The 22,045-nt window shown below is 49.6% G+C and overlaps 1 protein-coding gene across 1 annotated transcript in view; it reads left to right on the forward strand.

The window, feature by feature from the left end:
• The window catches only part of Gat (sodium- and chloride-dependent GABA transporter), a 583,447-nt gene that overhangs the window by 473,931 nt on the left and 87,471 nt on the right, over positions 1 to 22,045 (forward strand). Inside the window, exons 5-6 of the mRNA XM_075670790.1 lie at positions 5,693 to 5,796; positions 7,545 to 7,669. Coding sequence (XP_075526905.1) covers positions 5,693 to 5,796; positions 7,545 to 7,669 — 229 coding nt within the window. The remainder of the gene's footprint in view (positions 1 to 5,692; positions 5,797 to 7,544; positions 7,670 to 22,045) is intronic.

Genomic DNA, 22,045 nt, shown 5'->3' on the forward strand with positions numbered 1-22,045 from the left:
CTTCGTTCTCCTCTTTCTTCCTCTTCTTGATCCACGCGTCCCTTTTACGCGCTTGGACGTAACATATACCTCTCCTCGCAGACAAAGCCCACTGGGCGAGTCAACAAGCTGGTCGTGGCGTGCATGATTTCAACCGTGCTACATGCGCGACTTGTGTCCTAGCAGAACGTCTACCATTGCTCGTGAGGCGCGCGAGAGTATAGTTCACTTCGCTGACTTTGTCGATGACAACATTCGGTCCATCGTAGTTTGCCAGCAGCTTTTGGCACAAACCGCGCTTCCTTGTAGGAGTCCAAAGCCAAATGAGATCACCAGGGTGATATGCAACAGGCCGATGTCGTGCGTCGTAGCGGGCTTTGGAGTTTTCTTGTGATGCCAAAGTCCGCAGACGCGCAAGTCTCCGAGCCTCTTCAGCAAGGCATAGCGTATCGGCGACCGTAGGATTGTCGTGGTGGTAAAAAGGGAGGACAGTGTCGAGCGTATACCGGGGCGGCCGAGCATATAGAAGGAAGAAGGGGCTGTAGCCGGTTGTCTCGTGCTTGGCGGTGTTGTAGGCGTAAGTAATAAACGGTAGAACTTCATCCCAATTCTTGTGATCGGACGCAACATACATGGAAAGCATATTTGTGATTGTCCGATTAGTGCGCTCAGTGAGGCCGTTCGTTTGCGGATGATACGGCGTCGAGTGCCTGAGGTGCGAGTTACATAAACGCACAAGCTCTTCCACGATATCCGCCGTGAATTGACGTCCCCGGTCGCTTATAATAACACCAGGCGGTCCATGTCTCAGAACAATAGCGTGAAGTAAGAAGAGCGATACTTCGGTGGCGGTGGCTGATGGTATAGCCGCTGTCTCGCAATAGCGCGTGAAATAGTCGGCGCAGACAATTATCCAGCGGTTCCCCTTAGATGACTTTGGAAAAGGGCCTAACAGATCAATTCCAACTTGCCGAAAGGGTGAGCTGGGAGGTGGCACAGGTTGAAGCAGACCAGATGGGGCAGTGGTTGGGCGTTTCCGACGTTGGCACTGTATGCAGCTGGCGACATACAACTCAACCGAATGTCGCATCCGGGGCCAGTAAAAGCGTTCTTGAATGCGATAAAGGGTGCGCACAGTGCCTAAGTGACCGGAGGTAGGGTCATCGTGCATAGCCTGAAGGATTGCTGGCCGGAGACGCTCCGGCACCACGAGAAGGAAGCGTGCACCCGTGCTTGAGTAGTTCCTTTTGTACAGGAGCCCGTCACGTAGACAGTAGCTGCTTGTTGCACTTGAATGGGCAGAAGTGAAGAGTGGCTCCAATTTGGTGTCTGTCCGTTGTTCTGCTTTGAACGCATCGATTTCTGGAAACGCGGATGTCACAGAAGCGACGAGATGATCAAAATCGTCTGCGTCGCAGTCCGTCGTAGTAAGCGGCATACGGGAAAGGCAGTCTGCGTCAGCATGTTTTCGGCCACTCTTGTAGGCAACAGTGAAGTTATATTCCTGCAACCTCAAAGCCCAGCGCGCAAGGCGACCACAAGGGTCGCGAAGATTCACGAGCCAGCACAGGGAATGGTGGTCTGTGACGACTAGGAATGGGCGTCCGTACAAGTACGAGCGAAATCGCTGAACTGCAAAGATTACAGCGAGGCATTCTTGCTCTGTCACCGTGTAATTTCGTTCAGGTTTGCTTAATGAGCGGCTTGCATAAGCAATCACGTGCTGACGGTCGTCATAACGTTGGACCAAGACGGCACCCAAACCGACGCCACTAGCATCTGTGTGGATTTCTGTCGGCGCAGTAGGATTGAAGTGGCGAAGGATAGGTCGGGAGGTCAGCAGGAACTTCAGCTGACGAAATGCAGACTCGCACTCGGGTGTCCACTCAAACCGTGCGTCTTTATGTAGCAGATTTGTCAGAGGATAAGCGACGTCAGCAAAACCAGGAATAAATCGGCGAAAGTAAGAGCAAAGACCCAGAAAACTACGAAGTTGCTTCACTGACTGCGGCGCACTGAATGCCTCAACAGCTGCCGTCTTGAGGGGATCAGGCCGGATACCGTCTTTGTCAACAAGATGACCCAGCACAAGGGTTTGACGGTCACCAAATTTACATTTCTTGGAGTTCAGGACCAGGCCGGCGTTTTTGATGCAGTCGAGGACAATATCCAGGCGCGTATTGTGCTCATTGAATGTGCGCCCGAATATAACAACGTCGTCAAGATAGCACATACAGATGTTCCATTTTAACCCACGCAGAATGGTGTCCATGAACCTTTCAAAGGTTGCTGGAGCGTTGCACAACCCAAATGGCATCACATTGAATTCGAATAATCCATCCGGTGTTATGAAGGCTGTTTTCTCTCTGTCTGTCGGGTGTATCGGGATTTGCCAATATCCTGAGCGCAGGTCCACTGAAGAAAAATAAGAGGCCGAATGAAGACAATCAATTGCATCATCAATCCGGGGCAGCGGGTAGACATCCTTCTTAGTCACGGCGTTTAATCTTCGATAATCGACGCAAAATCTCCAGTTACCATCTTTCTTTCTGACGAGTATGACCGGAGCTGCCCAAGGACTCGAGGACTCTTGTATTATTCCATTTTTCATCATGTCACTCACTTGTTCCCCGATTATCTTGCGCTCGTTAGGCGACACGCGATAAGGCTTTTGCCTGATCGGGCGCGCAGATCCCGTATCGATAGTATGGCGCGTTCGTGACTCGGGAATCGCGAACGCTTTGTCCGGCTGCGCAAAGTCAAACACTGACAGATGCTTAGAAAGCGTATCCACCAAGGTATGGCGCTCCCTTGTGCTGAGCTACTTGTTTATCATCGACAGAAGCTTTTTGTCTGAGACTTGGCGAGCGTCAGCAGGTTCACACGGCGAGTCTGTTAGTACGGCTACGGACGAAGACGTGTATTCTGTAAAGTAGGCGAGTTTCAAGCCGTCTGGAAGCAGGACGGGTTCTGCCGAGCAGTTGACCGTCCACAAGCCAGCACGCCCGTTGTCGATGGATACCACACAATGAGGGACAAAAACGTTCTTCTTCACACAATTTAGATGCATTGGCTCTACGGAGGCATCGAAACTGCCGGGAACTTCACCGCGACATACAACCGGCACGCACACCGAGGTGGACGCAGGCACAACAGTATCTGCAGACACACAAAGTTCACCTTGACTGCAAGTCTCCTCTAAGAGCCCGGACGAAACGTGGTCATCGACGCAAACTTCCCCCGTACGACAATCAACGGTCGCACCACACTGCCGCAAAAAGTCGATGCCCAAAATCACTTCGTGCGTCGATCGGGGAATAACTACAAACTCCGTCGCGAAAACTCCACCAGCCAGGGACACTTCAGCAGTGCACACACAAACAGGACGCAACGACTCGCCGCTCACTCCACAAAATGTTGCAGCCTGGTCCCACGGAAATACAACTTTGCGCCCCAACCGACCTTTAAAACCGAGACTCATTACGGATACAGTTGCCCCGGTATCCACTAAAGCCATTGTAGGAACACCATCAACAAGTACATGCACTTTGTTCTTAATCATAGCAACTGCAGGGGGCATTTCTGTCGATAGCACGTGTCGAGCGACCTCACCCCCATCGGCCGCGCTAGCTAGTTTTCCGGTTGTGAAGGCGAGGCTGAGCGCCGCACTGGCGATGGAGATTGACGTAAACGCGGTGCACGAGAAGTTGGCGGTGGCGTCAAACTCCTGTCAGATGCCGGCGAGCGGCTCCGGAAGCTTCTCTGCCAGTAATCGTTGCCAGGAGGGACGCCAGCTGACCAAGAGGTGGTGCATGGCTGTTGAGTTGTCCTCGTAGGAGGTGTGGTCCTTGTTGAAGACCCCGATCGACGATTCCACGTTGTTGGGCGACGATTGCAAAATCTCGCTATGTGGCCCGCGACACCGCATTGGAAACACACCGGCAGATGCCGCAAATTTCGATGTTCTTGCACGTAGTCACGCATGTTGCTGTCGACTGCATAGCCAGCAGGTGGGTCCCATTCATCATGGCTAGGCATCGGCCGCCCGGAGGCGTGCGTGCGGCGAGGGCGTTGGTCGTAGTCATGATCTTGATAGCTTCGGGTCCCTCTCGTTTGTGGGGTAGACCTATACTCGACGGTCGCTGAGTGAACCGTGGGTTGCCATGCGGTCGAAACGGCCGTGTTTCGCATCTCGTGTGGTAAGTACGCACCAGCGATGCCGGGTGTGCAACGGTACATCTCTTCCCGATGGAGCAACTCTTCGCGAACAATCTGCCGTATTGTTGATGGAAGGTCAACACACGAACTCGGGTCTACACTTGCCACCGTTGTGACATTAGCCAGGCGACCGAACTTCGGTATTATCCGTCGCATCTTCAGCGTCTCGAAGGTCCTGCAGTGGCGAATGACGTCAGACACGGAATCCAAGCTTTCTTTGCCGATCAAAAAATTGTATACGTCTTCGGCTATTCCTTTCAACAAATGTCCAACTTTGTCATCTTCAGACATTTGAGAGTTGACTATTTTACATAGTTTCAGCACTTCTTCGATATAAGTCGTGCAGGTCTCGCCGGGAATCTGAGCTCTTTGCGAAAGCGTCTGTTCGGCGCGTTTCTTTTTTGCGCTAGAGTCTCCAAAACACGCTCTGAGCTCCTCTACGAAAAGCTCCCATGAAGTGAGCGTGTCTTCGTGATTCTCATACCAGACGAGTGCTGTGTCGGTAAGGGAAAACACAACATTTGACAACTGTGCGGTCGAGTTCCAACCGTTAGATCGGCTCACCCTTCGGTAGTTTGTGAGCCACTCGTCGACATCTTCTCCGGCTTTTCCTCCGAAAGTGAGTGGCACCCGGTAGTATTGCCACGGAACGCCAGGTGCTTGCCTTGAAGCCGCGTCAGAACCTTCGGGAATCTGGCAGGCGTATTCAGTCATGTCAGGTGATGGTGGCGGAAGTCCGGCAAGTCGACGGCTTCGGCGAAGTTGTAGCAGCGTAGGCTCCGTGGTTACGAGGTGTACCCCGCACCGTCCACCAATTTGTTACAAGCACGGGGAAAAGGGGTTTATTTAGGCGTGCGAGAGCAGGAACGGCAGGCTACGAACAACAGGAATGGCCGCTGCACGGTCTTCGTTCTCCTCTTTCTTCCTCTTCTTGATCCACGCGTCCCTTTTACGCGCTTGGACGTAACAATATGTCGTTCTAATTAACTGCGAGACCCTTTAAAGCACTCACACTAAATCATTTCAAAACAATCCACCAACCATTATGTCATGTTAACGCTCAAAAATACTCCCTTTTTCCGTCGGCTACGTTCCACTGAAACAGTTTGCCTAAAGATATCGGGTGTTACAATAACATTGACACTTTCATGAACCTAATGCAGCGTATTTAATTTTCACCACAAATAATTACCACTTTTCTGTACCTTGTACTACTAACCCATTTATGTACCCACTCCTGCACGGGCCCCATGACGGACCAGCAGTAAATAAAAATACAAAAATGGCAGCCGCTGTCTGTGGAAAGGGTTCAGAAGTAGCACATTCAAACTGAAATTTCCAGTTCAAATGTTCTCTGAGAGTTTAGTTTTTTTAATGTGCATGACCATACTTGGCCCTCCACTCTCTATTACAGTGATAAAGTAAATGTAGTCAGGCGGCTAAGGCATGGACCCTAACGGTTGTTGCTACACATTTTGTTTACCGTTTACCGCAGGTTTGGATTGACGCTGCCACACAGATCTTCTTTTCGTACGGATTAGGACTGGGTTCCCTTATAGCTCTAGGGAGCTACAACAAGTATCACAACAACGTGTACAAGTAAGTACATCACTTCAACGGCTGTGACAATGCAAGCTTTTGCCTTTATTCAAATCATTGCTTGCCCTAAATATTGCGTCATTGCAGATAGGCTGTTACCTTGCGCTTTTTACTGAGCACAAGGCGAGGCTCATTTTGGCGTCAACTTCGCGCCAGCAACGTCATAAATAATCACTATGATGTAATAACAACTACGCAGGTGCGTTTTTAGTAGAAAGGATGCTTATGGGAGAAAGCGAACAGCGCAAGGGTGTACGTCACTGGATCAATACCACTACTTGCACACATCCCTGTTCTTTGTTAACTCACGTTTTTATTTAGCATTCTGTGCATATTTTTCTTTGTATGTAGTGCATAAAAAATGAAGGAATGAGAAAAAGGATAGACAAGCACGTAACCAGGACGAAGGATAGCGCTTACTTCCAAGTGATGTTTTATTGTTATTTGCGGCGACTCTACACAATACATGGAAAGAGGTAATCGAACAAGTCTTTTTGCGGCAAGGAAGTTATGCAAGAATGAAAAAGGATCTACAAACAACACAAGATGTTTTGAATCATCACGATCGCTTTCTTCGTGTACTTCCAGCAAGAAAGCCAGTTCCCTCTTAGAAAACTTTTTTGCTCACCTTGGTTCGAACAAGCCAGAGTGTGTCGACGACACAGTGGTGGCCTCCCATTCTCTAATGTCCCAAAATCGAGTAGCAGTCACATTTATACATTTGGATTACTGAAGGCAATCTAGTGCTTCAGGTTTGCTCGCAAGGGAAAATCTTGCATAATCACTTGCAACCACTTGCATAATCAGAGAAGCCGGCGCAGAAGCAAAGCGCGTGCGTCAGCGAAGCTAACATACCTCTTTCGGGCTAACAACTATGTTGTCTTTATTATGTTGTTGTCTGTTTAGAGATACAGTTCTCGCGGGAGGCGATTTGGATTGTGCATTATATTTTCACCAATAATATATCTTGGGTTGCTGTTCTTGACGCATTGTATACGCTTGGTGCGTCTAAGAACAAAGCTCAGAGTAAACTCTGCGTTCGAATGCCTGCGTCCGGTCTGCTCTTAAGGTGTGTGTTCACGCGCCAACGCTTGTCACGTATTGCCCGTTGTGTTACTTTGTGCACCTAATTATATCTACTCACTTTTTGGTAAGCAGAAAACCTTCAGGGAAGCGTTGAAGCAGTTGAATGCGGGCGACAGTGCTTGTCTCACTTCAGTATCTGAATTGCTATTGTTTTCTTTTTGCCTGTTGTAGATATCTTCTAAAGTGTAAATTTCGCGCCAAAATTCTTCCCCTCGACATATTTCTCTGCTGCTTTACTAATTTCTCAAGAACGCCTCATTTAATACAGTAAGTTTCACTAAATACTATATATAAATGCTGTTGCGTTCAGTCGTATAAAACTCTTGATAAGTAATGCCAGGAGCTGCCCTAGTAATCTGCTGTGTTTTATAACCCAGCATGAACAAAAAAGGGTAATTACAGAAGACGGTTGGCCAGCATTTCAACGAATACTGATCATTCAAAGGCTTGTTGAAGCCCTGTCGCTGAAGCTCGCTATCAGAGCGAGCAAGGCGAAAAGTACTCTCGCACATCGACCATGCAGATGGCCAGTGTCGCAACTGGCGTTGAAGCGTTTGTGCTCCGAAGTGCCTGCCAGCATCGTTTTAATTGCGATAAACGTTTATAGCATGTTACTGCATATACATTGGGCTTTCCTGCATATATGCTTATTCTCTTCGCAGGGACGCGCTGATCGTGTCCTGCATCAACAGCGGAACATCTATGTTCGCCGGCTTCGTCATCTTCTCGGTGATCGGTTTCATGGCGCACTCGCAGGGCAAGGACATTGCCGACGTCGCAGCCTCCGGTGAGCGCTGACCCGATAGCCGCAGTATGCCAGTTTTCAGGTGGTGCCGGATGCCGCAACCACTCTAAGCATTGTATGTTTTCATATGGATGGAAGACAACGCTCTTATACAAGCAGGCGTGAGGAGAGAAGTGGTTGCAGAAAAAAGTGTGGAAACGAATGTCAATGGGCGGAATTGCCGCCAAGCCAAACTATCGCACAGTGTATTCTAGTCTAGCCGTTTCGGCGGGAGATAGGACATGTTCTATTCCCGCGCCGGTCACGACAAAGCACGATGAGGTCGATCAAGCAAGTCTACCCTTCAGGCAGACTGTGCCAGACGCTAGAATATATGAGCGTCCACTTTTCGCCGGCGCAGTAGAACTTGGCCACGTGTAGCGCACGTCCGCGCTATGCTGAAGTACAACCTTCTTTTCACGCACACTGATATACTGCGCTGCGATGAGGCCTGAAGGGCGACCACTGAGTATAGATCACTGAGGCCGGCACGCCGCTTTAGCCTCCGCGTGCACTCAATGTTGCCGCGCAAATGCGCACTCAGACTCGCTTCTTCGCCCAAGTTCTACCATTGCCATGATCATAAACATATACAAGTCACCTAACCGTTTTTTTCTTGAAGTGGTTGAAAGATAGCCATATCTCACATACGCCAAATCTTTCTGAAGTCGGTTGAGAAGACGATCTCTTCAGAACATCTTTATTGAGGGGATGGCCTCAAGGTTTTCAAGGCGATGGGGTGAGAATAGCACCGTGCTCTTCTTTCGGAGCAGGAAGCTTAAACTGGCTTCGCAAATGTAACAGAGCAGCACGTGGTATGAGGCGCGATTAAGCCCTGTCTTATTCCGCGTTCGTCTTGCAAGCTGACTTTGACTTGAGCTGCGTGAGGACGTTTCATATACATAATAGTGGGACAAGTGCATACTAAGTTATATGTGTCGACGGGCTCGTCACCTTGATCGCAAAGGGAGGAGCTACTGGTCGATATAATGGGTTCACTAGTACTACTGTTTCTCTCCCACTTTTCCGTGTCGTCAAGTGATAGGGTGGCACGCATTCGAAGCCTACGCAGAGATACCTCACATTTTTTGGTCAGCCCGTGAGGGATGACAATAGAGCGCAAAGGGATGAGGCCACGTGCGGAGTCTGAGGTCAGCAGAGTGCGCCTCCTAGCTTACGATAATCGCCTTCGTGGCTGCTTATGTTATTTATTTTGTTTGCGCGCACATAGCTGCCAAACAGTACAAAAATATCCTTCGAATGTACTGCTCAACCTGACGTTTCTTTATCTCAGCGAAAACACAGAAATGCTTTTTTTTCAGAGCTTCGGCTGACAGGCATAAACTGAAGAAATGTAACTTATCGATGACTGGTGTGAGAGTCATGGAACACTTCGTGGTTGTGTGGGATATTGATCCATCTCATATGAGGCTGGAAGTCTGCGTTCTTACCACTGCTGTATCTCGGCCTTCTAAAGGGAGCTATCTGGTGAGCCTGTTAACTGGTTTCAAACTGTTCATCCCCAGCTTTGCGGATTCACCGGGCAGCGCAGGACATTGCTCAGTAATATGGACAAGGCTTTGGCATGGGGAACGCGAAGTCTGAGATAAGTTACAAAAGCTTCATGACAGCCCTTGCAGTAACCTGTAGTACACCGCCATAGGAAAGAACAGGATCACAGGCGTGCGCATTCTTCATGGCAGCCCTTGCAGTAACCTCCAGTACACCGCCATAAGAAAGAACAGGATCACAGGCGCGCGCATTCTTTTTGAACAATTTCATCAACAAAATTTTATGGGGCGTGTCATGTATGCATAAGATTGAATCATGCCCTGACGTCGAACCCAGTACTGTGCCTCTTCTATCCAAACGTGCTCACCGTACTTCACACTGACGCCAAAAGTCATGGTATCGATGCGATTCTACTGCAACGTGACATCTTCGGCGAACGAGTAATTGTTTAAGCTTGTCATACACTAACCACTCCAGAGAAGAATTACACGATAATCAATCAGGGCACCATATTCGAGCAGGGATTTCCTTGCTGTTGTTTGGGCAACGCAAAATTTCGTTCATATATTCATGGCCGCCATTTTACAGTCGTTACCGACCATAACGTGCTGTGCTGGCTTTCATGGCTACAGAATTTATCGGGTCGCCTTAGTCGTTGGTTGCTTCGCTTACTGGAGTATGATTTCGATGTAACCTACAGGGCTGGAAAGAAGCGTCAAGACGCCGATGCTCTATCGCGCTACCCTCTGCCGAATCATGACGATTGACCATCGCCTCTCCATATTAGCGTACGTCCCGAGACCTCTTCACCGGCTTTGCCCATCGCAACCCTCGATTGGCTACGACCCGACAGCGCCATCTGTCCTTGTGTCCCACCAACGTGTCGACCCATACTGCCTAACTATTCTCCAACGCATGGAAGGGTCTTCGTCATCTCGGAAAGCCTGACTACGTCGATAATTTAATCAATTCAAGCTGCACACTGCGGCTTTACATCGCTACATTTATCACGTCGATGGCAACAAATGGGTCCCGATCATACCACGTTCTCTGCAACGTGAGGTGCTCCAAGCCTTTGACGATCATCCGATGGCCGGTCATCTAGGCTACCACAAGACTTTCGAAAGAATACGCAGTCGCTGCTGCTGGCCTGACCTTTCTTCAGCCGTCGCGAAGTACGTTGCATCCTGGGTTCATTGTCAAAGCCGCAAACGACCGACAAAAGCTCCTTCTGGCTCTTTACAACTTCTGCCTTGCACGCTTCGCCTTTCAAAGCAGTTGGGATATACTTGTGAGGAACCGCTTTATTCCAGCCGAGCTCATGCTGCTACCAGGCGGATCAAGTTGTGCAGCTGCTGACGGTATGTACAGATGCAAAAGATGTACAATGGATGACGATATGTGGAGATAATGAAGTTGAAAGCCAGACAAGTGCTGCGCTCACACTATTGCTTGTGATTCCAAGAAAGAGCGCCTTAGCACCTACACAACGTTTTCAAGATTGCGTGAGATTTTCCTCGCGCGATCTTTTCCTCAGGCGAAGAACTGACCTTTTCCTGCAGAAATTGAGCGCCGGCCCGAAAAGTAGAATGGCCAAGTTGGATAGAGTATTGGCTTGAATATAAGCGCTGTTGTCACCGTGCCTTTGCGAACAGCACCTTCAGCACTCGCTTGCGATTCCGTCGTGTCACCGCCGTGCGAATGACGTTATGTAAATACTGCTTACATTAACGCCACGGCACCTTTCGGAGAAATGTCGGAGCCACGGAGTAAAGCGGCAGGCACACGGTCCGACTCGGTGTCCGAACAAGCGTCCGACGTGCCGTAACAGCAGCCGGAATTCAGGGGTTTTGCCACGCCGAAATCGGATGCCTGGTGTGCGACCAATCGGGCACATTTTCATCGTCTGACGCGTCCGACGACCGCACCGTCCTTTGGCTTCAGCCAACAACAGCGCGGCTGGCATGTGACGTTCTCTGACGTTCCCTTCACGGTGGCAGCGCCGGCGGGCAGGTTTCTCGCCATCTTTCTTTTTTTCTTGCCAACTGCAGTTTGTTTCCGACACGAAATAGTTACCAGTTCAGTAAAATTATCTTGAACATGTGCCTGTACTGCAAAGCAGCACCTATTACACTAGTACTAGGCTACTGGCGAGATCGGGAGCCGCGATGCGAGGGCATTTCGCGGGCAGACAGCATACACCGACAGTCCGAGCGAGGCTGCTCGCTTCGCTTGCACGGTTGATCTTCGCAATAACTGCGTCGAGTAAGCCAATTGTATCTAATTACGGGCGACCTAAGTGCACAGTGTTAATCGTTTTGGCAAAAATAAGCGCTCTTCGACGAGCTCGGGCTGTATTACAAGCGCTGTCGGCCGCAGGTACCGCCTTGCCAGGCCTACGCCCTGTCGCGGGCTGTCAGCGGAGCCGTGACAGGACAACGTGCCGTCGTGAAGTATTGTCACTCGCAAGGACATAATTTTATCGACCGTGTTTGCGCAAAGCGAAGCCGTGTTGTGAAGAACTGTTTATATTGCGTGTCTCGACGTGGATATGAAGTCATTTGAGCGTTCAAGCTGGGGGTTGGATCTGGGCTCCGCTCGATCGTTCGGAGGCACGCACCGTGTGTCCCGAATCGTCGTATGCCGCTTACCGGAGCATGCAGCGCCACATGTCGGATCGGACGCCGATTCGCACCGTGTGGTTCCTGCTTAATACCCGAGTAGCACGTGCACATTCAAAGTCCTTTGAACCAAATCACCCTTGCTTCAAGGGAGGACGCGCACTGTCACACGGGCGCATTAGAGCATGCATAGTCGAAGGGGGCTTCGAGTCAAAGAAGTTCGCGTTTGTCCTTTAAAATCTCAAGGGAATGCTCTTAACACTACACGGCGTCCGACTAAAGAAAAAAAAAATGCTCTATGAGTAGGGATGTTAACTTTTTACGTGTTAAAAAAGGTTAACTGTGTAATAGTAGTTTGTATGAAGTAACACTTTCGTGACATCCGCGATCTCACTCATGATTGCCTCGACACATCAGCGCTGGCACAGCTTGTCGCCAGCAGCAACATCGACGCATCATAGGCGCCATGTGAGCTTTGGTTACGGCTGCTGCGCATCGAAGTATCCTCGGTTATACGCGCAATCGTACATAGCCCGCCAGTGAATTCGGCGAAAGCATGTTTGAAACTCCGATGGAAGCGAGCGCCGGAGGAGGAAGGCACCTAGAGGTTAAAAAGAGAATCGCACGCCATGGAGAGTACGAAAGAGCGCGCTGAGGATCCATAATGCATAGAAGGGGTAAGGCGTGCATTCACGGACACAAGGGAATTAGACAACACGAACGCCCACTATCAACTGAAGGAAGCACTGAGGCGAAAGCCGAAAGACGACGCAAAACTCATCTGCGCATCCTCTGGAATAGTAACACCACGTGTCAATCGGGTCCTTTCTGTACTGAGAAGTTGCAAGCACTTTAGCGCTTTACTACAGGCGTATAATTAAGTAGCCCGTTTGTCAAGAGAGTGCGTACCATGCTGCGTTGAATCTTGACTCTACTAGTTGCATTGCCAGATGATGACAGCGGCAGTTTTAATCGCTTTCACTCTAGGTCATTCTTTAAAACCGGCGCGACACGGTTACTTTCAATCGCGATCAAGCCCGATACGGATAAAAATTTTTGACCGCGATCAAGAATGGTAGCTGTTGCACGGTCCAGCAATCTAGATCCAGTTGGTTGAGCTCAATGGGCGCTACGTACGGTGACGACGACCGCCGATCGTGATGTACAGGATCCAGATCGTGCAAGATCGTGGCCGAAAGCGCGTGTGTACAAGCACCAGATCCGGATTCGACTTCATGGGTTTCGACACCTCAGGGACTTGACAGTCGTTGCGCGACGGGAAAGGAAATTTGCCTCTGTTCGATATTTTGAGGTGGCTGGCCACCCTAGTTTCTTCGCACTTTTTTTATTCTTTGACGATTCCTTTGCCCCTTCGTTTTGATTTCTAGCATACTGTGTTATCGCATCATTCAACCCACTGAACATGTCTCATGCTGCCGCTCCATCCGATGCCCAGCGAAGGCATACAGTGGATTCTGCGAGCCCCATCGCCCCTTAAATAATAGATCCCATTTGCATGCGAGACCCGCCTCGACTGAGTACCCGACACGGATAAAAATTTCGCATGCGAAAAGGCCAAATAAATTGGCTTGGAAAAGCAAACAAGATCGAATTTCTTGACTCTGCCAACAGCAGCAGTGGTGTACCAGCTGCGTGGAAATATGTAGAATTTCGAGGGCGGAGTTCGGTGCTTCGTCTTTTAGAGGTTGTTGTGGTAATGAACGGCAAGCTTGTGATGGGAAATGAACGTGCAGAGCTTGGCTACACAATCGCGCCGCCTGGCGACTTTTCTATTTGCTGCCGGGAACGATGCTGCTGAGCAGCTTTCATAGCACCTAGCAGAGGCTGCCAAGGCTATGCCCGTGTCACTTGGGTAGAAGATGTACAGGAAAGCCGACTCTAGCGCTCGCCAAGGTTATTGCTTTGCTCCCGAATGGCTTCGTCAATCCGCTCGTCCGTTCCGCCCGCGCTCGCCTTCGTGCAGATCAATGCGGACGGCTTCAAGACGGATCGTGTCGCAGAATTTGGTGCACGCTGAATCCGCATGAACGGGTGGCACACGGATGCGGTATGTTGACAGCTGGCGACTATTCGGCGGAGCAAAGGATGGCAACTATCACCAAGAGCCGACGACACTGGTATGTTTTTGTCGACGACAGCTCAAATTTCCGGCTCAATGTCAAAACGCGACACTAAGTAGAGTGTATAAGCGCGACTGAACGAGGACGTAGAAAGAAACAGACACAAATACACAGAACTTCTGAAGCGCTGTGTCTGTGTATCTGTTTCTTTCCACGTCCTCGTTCAGTCGCGGTTATACACTCTACCATGGATTTTAACCAACTAGCTCGGCAACGTGTTTTAACGAAGTGACACTAAGGTTGTCAAACTTTGTTCTGCAGCAGCATGTGTGGCGTGGGCGCAGTAATCCATGATCGAAACACCGCACAGTCATCTTATCTGCGCTACCTCTTAAGAGTGCATTGCAATCGCATCATTTCCCAACTAGTGACGTATTCTCGGACCATTAGCAAAACCTCTTGAATCATCCAACGTGTCGCGTACTAGGTCACACGAAAGTGATAGCATAAGCGAAAGTAATTCCTGTGAGGATCCCCATATATTGCTACGTATTGTTACGATCGGCCAGCGGGTGCAGTGACCATCTAGCTTCTCCTGCACCACTGCGACCAATCGCTTGGTGAAGCTAACAATGCGTCCCCCTTGGACAGAACTGCGGCGACAGCAAGGCGAGACGCGTCTGGCCAATCGAGCGTTGTTTGTTGGTTCACTGTGGCCGTCATGGACGCTGGGAGCAAGAAATTCCTGGAAAAGGGTGTTCTACGGTGTTTCCTTACCACGGTCGTTTTACAGGCGCTCCAACTAACTGGGTTATACCAGGAACCAAGGCGCGCCAGCTTGAGTCAAGCGTGAGAATCCCTGTCTACGAAGTTCCCCTCCTTTCTTTGTGATCAGTGAACAAAGGTGCGGGAGTGATTATGTGAACCCTCGCCCTCAATTCGGGTCCTTTGACGTCTTTGGATGCTCCGATTGGGCGAAGGTGGGATGGCAGATTTCCCTGGCCTAGAGATCTATGGAGGACAGACGGGGCTTTTTCGGCTCCTCGGTGTGCGTCAATTCAGTCGTGCTAGACTGATGAGACGTAACGTTCTCCGCTCCTCATGTAGGCATTGTAAATAAACACAGTACTCCTCGTTCTAGATGAGAACGCGTTGCTCCATACATAAATGACCTCAGCGTGGATGATTCGAGCGGCGGCATGGACCACCTACCCCTTTCGAAGTGCCCGACCGCAACTCTCAGAGTGTCTATAACCAGTTGCGCTCGACGCGATGACGCACCTTCTGTATTTGTAGTTGTGACGGCTTGCAAGACGCAGCGCACGCACAACTGTTGCTGACTACAGGGGCGGAATTCACTAAGCTGTGCTGTTCATACGCAATTTTTTACCCAAGAAGCGCTTGCGCTAAAGGTGGAATCGAAGTAGCGGAGCATTTAACATACGGCGTCATATGAGAGCGAGGAGGAAACAAAGCTCGTAATAAACGACAAGGAATAAAAAAATTCATCAGCAATTCAACTCCGTGAACAAGGACAAGCAGCGAAGTCGTGGTGTGTTTTACCTCAATCCGCGCATCTATGTCTATATAGGTATTGTTGTAATTGTTGTTGTTGTTGGACACAGGCAATTAATACATCTTTTGACTGTGGAGTAATTTATCCTTATTCTTTTATGAATATGAATAAAGCTGCCGACGCTGCTTTTTCCCTCAAGACCTGCTTATATTCAAATGCATGTTGTTTATGCGAAATAAAGCACTTACTAAGTGCAAGTACCGTGGCATGGCAGACGGGAATTCTACAAAATTTACACGTATACATGTTTAACTTTTTCACGTGACCGCTTTTATCCAACAAATGTTATCACTCAGCGCGGGACCTGCCCACATGTATCCGAAGTTTCTCTAAGGTTATCAATGTTTCTAACCGTTGTCTGTTGTCAACCAAGCTTGTATAATCTGAATATGTGTGCGACACAAATTGTGTGAAATATTCTGGAAGACACGCAGTGACAAGCGATTACTCTGGAACCTTCGATGGCCCCTGTATAAAAGCCGACGCGCTTGACTGGCAGATTAGATTTTCGTCGATCGCCGACTGTGCTCGTCCCTGCCGCTGTTCTTTGAGTGTAACGTGCCTTTGAGGGCACAGGTGCGTCAAATAAAACGCTAGTTCGTCAACCACAGTTTTGCTACCTTGTTCACCGTCACTACTACATGACATGTGGTGCAGATCCTAGCGCGTTTATGTACCGCGAACAAAGCCAGGAGTCCGAATACAACACCAACGTCTCCTATGGCCAGCGAGCTAGCTGCAGACTGCAAGAACTGGCCCTGGAGCTTGGACTTCTGCCTGATACGACCAGGAAGACCGGGAAAAGCTCAATGACCATAGTGGCTGCCCCAGCGCCCCCCATCGTGCTTCAACAATCCAGGGAGCCCCCTATCTTCCGTGGAGCTTCGTCGGAGGATACGGAAACGTGGCTGGAAACCTTCTAAAGGGTCCCAACCTTCAGCAACTGGACATCTGAGGATAAGCTAAGCCATGTGTACTTCTTGGAAAGCGCCGCGTGGATCTTGTTTGAGAACCGGGAGTCAACCTTTGCAAGGTGGGACTTCTTCAGTAGTAACCTCCTGAGAACCTTTACGAGCGTTGTCCGAAAAGAAAGGCCCGCAGTTCTGCTAGAAAGGCGAGGGCAACTACCCAATGAGACCATCGCCATCTTCAGAGAACAGATGACCCGTCTTTACCACCACACCGACCGGGAAATGTCCGAGGAGAAAGAAGCCCGCTTTTTGATGCGAGGCGTAAAGGAACAATTTTTTGCCAAACTGATCCGCAGCCCACCGAAGACCCTAGCTGAGTTCTTTACAGAAAAAAACGCCGATTGAGGAAACTCCGGAAATTCGCACTAGGCAATATAACCGCAAGTGCCCATGCCGCATAGTGCAATCGAGGCACTGGGCTTTGGTGACCTCCAAGAGACCATCAGGGCCATTATGCGCTAAGAGCTGCGCAAGATGTTAAACTTCGTCGGAACCTCGGGTGTCCTTGGTTATTGACATGGTCAAGGACGAACTTCGACGGTCACTAGAAGTTTCTGAAGTGCAGCCCGAATTGCCGCCTCTCGTGACGTAAGCGATGACCTGCGCCGCGGTCGCCCGCCGTCGGGCTGCCCCTGGATGGATGGATGGATATTATGAGCGTCCCCTTTGGAACGGGGCGGTGGGCTGCGCCACCAAGTTCTTGCTATTGTACTGCCTAATGGACAACATAGGTTAAACAATAAAAAAAGAAAAAGCACTATGAACTCCCGCAACCAAATTTTCCGATTCCTTATTGCGCACTGTGGTTTTCTACGTCACCGTTTTTTGTCGCTTCCCTACTTTTATTCCAAAAGTCCTCCAATCACTTCTCACTAATCCCCATTGCGTACATGTTCACTTTTCCACTGCTCTCGTTGAACCCAAGGGCTTCAAGGAGGCCAGTGGTGCCTAAATCGACCGCTGGGTAGACGTCTTCAAATCCTAGTAAAACATGCTCCATAGTTTCCCTAGCTTTACCGCAGCATGCACTTGTTTCTTCCTCCTTCTTATATCTCGCTTCATAGGTGCCTGTTCTAAGGCATCCCGATCTCGCTTCGAAAAGTAATGAGCTTCCGTTTGAGTTATCATAAAGCGTTTCTTTCCTGATTTCCTTTTTTCCTTTTAAATAGTTGCGCATTGTAGGTTTCTTTTCTGTTACCGCCACCCATGAGATTATTTCAGCCTCTCTGACTTTCCGCTTGGCTTTCTTTGTTGCTGTGTTGCCCACCCTACAGGCCGCATACTTGATGTTAAGCTTCCTTGTTCTTTTCCTCCAATGTGAATCAATGTTTTTGCTGTACAGATACCTCAACACTCTCCCAGCGCATTTACTTTCTTCCATACTCCTCAGTCGTTCTTCATACTCAATTTTACTTTGAGCTTCCCTCGCTTCAAAACTAGTCCAGCCCATATCACCCTGCACAGCTTCATTTGTAGTCTTCCCTTGAGCGCCTAATGCGAGGTGAACCACTGACCTTTGGTTCCCATCGAGTCCTGATTTTACCCCTGATTCAAAGCAAACAACCGCATTTCCAAAAGTAAATCCTGGAGCCATTGCACCTTTCCCCCTCGACACCCGCACCAGAGCCCCCTAGCAGCGAAATTACGTCGCCCGCCACCGGCACCTCGCCCGTCCGTCTGTGAGCGCAACAACCCAAAAAGAGACGTGGCGTGTGTTCGAGACTACGACCAACTCTGTGATCACTGCGGAAAGCCAGTCACGTCTACCGCTGACTCCCATACCGTGACTTAGGCCTGCGAAGCTTTGCCGTCAACGCATCGCGCGCGCAGCAGGGTGAACAGCCACGCGATATCGTTGACTGCCTAGCCGCCAATCAGTGGAAGCCACGCCGACCGTCCCGTTCGTCGTCATCCGGCCACTACCTGTCCCCGCAGCGCCGTCCATACACTGGCCCAGCCCAGAGCCGGTCTGCAAGCCCATAACCGAAAACTGAAAGCAGCAATCGATGGAGCTGAGGTTGCTGTTCGTCGAATTGACGAAAATTCTCCGCCGCCGATGCAGACGCTGAAATTGCTATTTCGGCGACATACCAACGAGCCGCCGCCATTCCGACGAAGTCTGGAAATAAAGAATACGCCAACGAAAGACGGGTTGACTACGCGACATTCCAGGTTCAGGTCAACACGACGCAGCCGTGATCCGACGCCAAGACATAACTGCGACGCAAGACAAAGAACCACCGACCTCGACGTGCTTCTCGACGGCCAAGCAGTCACCACCTTAGTGGACAGAGGAGCCAACTACTCCATAACGAACGGAGTCATCGCCGCCCAGTTGAAAAAAATTAGGACTGCACGAGAAGGCTCTCAAATTTGGACCGCTGGAGGACACCTAATAAAGCCGACTGGAATGTACACGGCAATAATTACCGTTCGTGACCGGACTTACCCTGTCAACTTCATTATCATCCAGCAGTATTCATGAGACGTCATTCTCGGCATGGACTTTCTTAACCGACAGGGCGCAATCATCAACATTAAGTTGAAGTCGATAACGCTGTCGGAAGATTAAGCGATGCCGCTGGATAGCTCACGTAGTAACCATCCCTTGATTGTGCTAAGATCGAATGAGCATCCCGCCTCGCTCCAGCAGTCTCATTTCTGTCGGCACAGAAACACCCGCAGACGTAAAAGCGTCATTGAGGGTAATCAACGTCTGTTGCTCGATCGCGAAATTTGCGTGGCAAGAGGGTTCGCTCGACTGCATGGAGGAAAGCGCGAGTGATGCTGGCCAACTTCAGCGTGGAATTTAAGCACGTAAACACAGCCGGTTATTCCCCACTTTTCCTTCTGTTCGACCGAGAACCAGCGCTGGCCCTAGACACAACCGTCCCTATCACGCGGCACCAACCAGTGAATATGCATTTGACGCCATCGCCCAAAGCGCCCACGCAAGGGAAATTGCCCGTGACCACCTTCTGAAATCTCAAGGAAGTCCAAGGCGTTTGTATGACCGGCGACACCGAGATGTGTACTTCCCGCCTGGTTCTTTGGTGCTTCTATCGTCTCCGCCGCGTAAGGTCGGCCTATCAGAAAAAACTGCTGTCTCGTTATAATAATAATTCCCGAACTTTGCGGAGAAATCCATTGGCGTTCCAGTTACTTTTGTGCCTGAATGCATAAAACGACGTTTTGTTAGGAAAGCAAGTGGAACGACAGTGCATTTTCAATGCAAGTTTGACGCAGCATATCTCGTAAATGGTGTCACCCATAAAATTATTTTGAAGTGGTTATACTTTGCGGTCTCACCCGCTAGAATTTGTAAATTGCAACATGTGCCGTAAGGTTATTAGTTAAAAACTGAGTGAATGAATCTTCTTTACAGCAAAACTTTATATATCTAACAGATTCTTCCGTCCGTCTGTCCACCTATCGCCTGTACAAGGAAAACTCCTCCGGCGCAACCCCATGCGCATGTGCGAAAACAAAAAGAGAGAAAGGCTCGATTGTCTCTGGCAGTAGTGACGTCGTTGCTCTCCGTCGCAGCCGAGCGCGCGCGCAGCAGTCTTTTTCCGCCACCGAAATGGTTAGACCACACGTAATATGTACTTCTGAGGAGCAGGCGGATTTCCATCAGCAATACCGCGTGCGGAACCGGGAACGAGATTGTCTGCGCCGTGCGGATACTGCTGCCCCGGCATGAGGACGGGCACGTGCAGCCGAGCGCAAGCAGCAACTGCGTACCGAGGATCCGTCAACCCAAGGCGTCGCATAATGAACCGTCGGGATTGACCCACTGATAAACACCGGCGCCGCACGTTTCAGTTTTGCTGGTTAACCATCTGTATGGAGGACTTGGGCGGTAATTTTAATTAGTCAAATACGCACTTCAGTTCTTTTTTTCTTAGGGCGAACAGTATCTGCCTTTTCGAGTAGACCAGTTCATGGGCTAGAATGGTGCTATCTGCCACAGGTAATTAAAAAATGTTTTTAAAGTGTTCACTGAAAGACCCTGTGTACACCACTACAGATATTCACCGACTGGTCTGTAACTCGGCCACTTGTCGTTCAGTCGACGACATGCCATAGAGCATACTTCATTGGATTACGTATCCTACTCATTGAACAATCCGAATGCTTTCTGTAAAGAGAAAATCGTTATATAGCTATGAAACAGAGTGCAGTTTAGGATTTGGTATTTATTCATGGTGTGTTTGGAGACCCCTTTGTTGTTTGTTTTGCTGAGGTTTCCCGGTACGTTAGCCATTCACCATTTTCTTTTAAATAACCTTTTTGGCATAGTGTGCATGCTCAAGTTCTAGAAATTACCTAGGTGCCTAGGCATGCGCGATGGTTTGTTTGGTATTAATACGCGAACGGGTAAAGAGTAGTTTCACGTGAGTAGGTTGTGTGCCTTGAAATGTAACCAGCTGTGACCAGTGACGGCGGCAAGCGAACGTCAACGCGTGAGAGCCTGCGGTAGAGCTGAGGTAGACGACAAACACTTGTACATGCTACCCTACGGCAAGTGACACAAAGAGTGACTGTCCCTAGCGAGAGCTCGAGCAGACGGCAGAGAGGGCATATGCGGGCGGGAGTTCAACGCGGCGGCCAGAGACGCCGATGCCGCAACGAAAGAAACGTGCCCGATCAAGCGGCCGGGGCGCAGTACCCATAGGAGCGTCACCACCTGTGCAAGAAGTGGCGAACCAGCCCGATGCGGCTTCGAGAAGCCAATATTGTTATCTGATGAGCCAGCTTCCCTGTACACTGTACTGCGTGGTCGGAGCACGTATTCAGCCTGGTGCTCCTTGTAACGCGCGACTTGCCGCAACTCGTGGACGATTTTCGGAACTGTGTAAGCTGCACTATAAGGAACATTGTTGACTCCATTTCATTCTGGGGGCTCAAGCACTGCCAAAGGCCACCACTATTCTGGTGCGCGCTAATTCTGCTAGCTTTGCATTCTTTCATTCTTTGAGTGATTAGTGGAAAGGAGCGTCCTGCCCTCACTGATATGAACCTTGTTAAATTTTATTTTATCTGCCGCAAGCTATATTGCGCACTGTGCAATTGTACTTGTGTTGACTTAGCGTCATTCTAATTATTTCACTTCAATAAGGTTATGTTCACCATTCTGGATGCGTTTTTGCGTCTTTCGTTACTGTTTATATTGCGCCGCCAATCAGAACGCAAAATCTAAGCTCCGAATTTTGTACAATTGGAAAGTAAAAAAAAGTAAAACGTTGATAAACAACCGCTTTATTAAAAAGAATAAGTAACGGAAAACATTCACAGAATTTCGTAAAAAATAACCATCGCAGGCACGGAACCCGAATTATGCGCTCGATCAAACCACAATTCTGCTCGCGCCTTCACACTATGTCTCTGGAATCACCCTATTCGTCGCTGGCATCACTCCGATGCATCGTAGGACGCTCTGGCCATGGCATGGTGCCATCCGTTGTTAGCGGGCATACGAGTTACGCCAACTACAAAACATTATTTTGAGTCCTTACACTATTGGCGCGCACGAGTGGTGAAAAGTACGGCATCCCTTTTGGCGCCGTGAAACCCACCCGCGTGAGCAACCTGTAACCGGCGAAATGCGGCGCGCA

The sequence above is a fragment of the Dermacentor variabilis genome, chromosome 9 (genome assembly GCF_050947875.1).
Source record: "Dermacentor variabilis isolate Ectoservices chromosome 9, ASM5094787v1, whole genome shotgun sequence".
NCBI classification, from domain to species: domain Eukaryota; kingdom Metazoa; phylum Arthropoda; class Arachnida; order Ixodida; family Ixodidae; genus Dermacentor; species Dermacentor variabilis.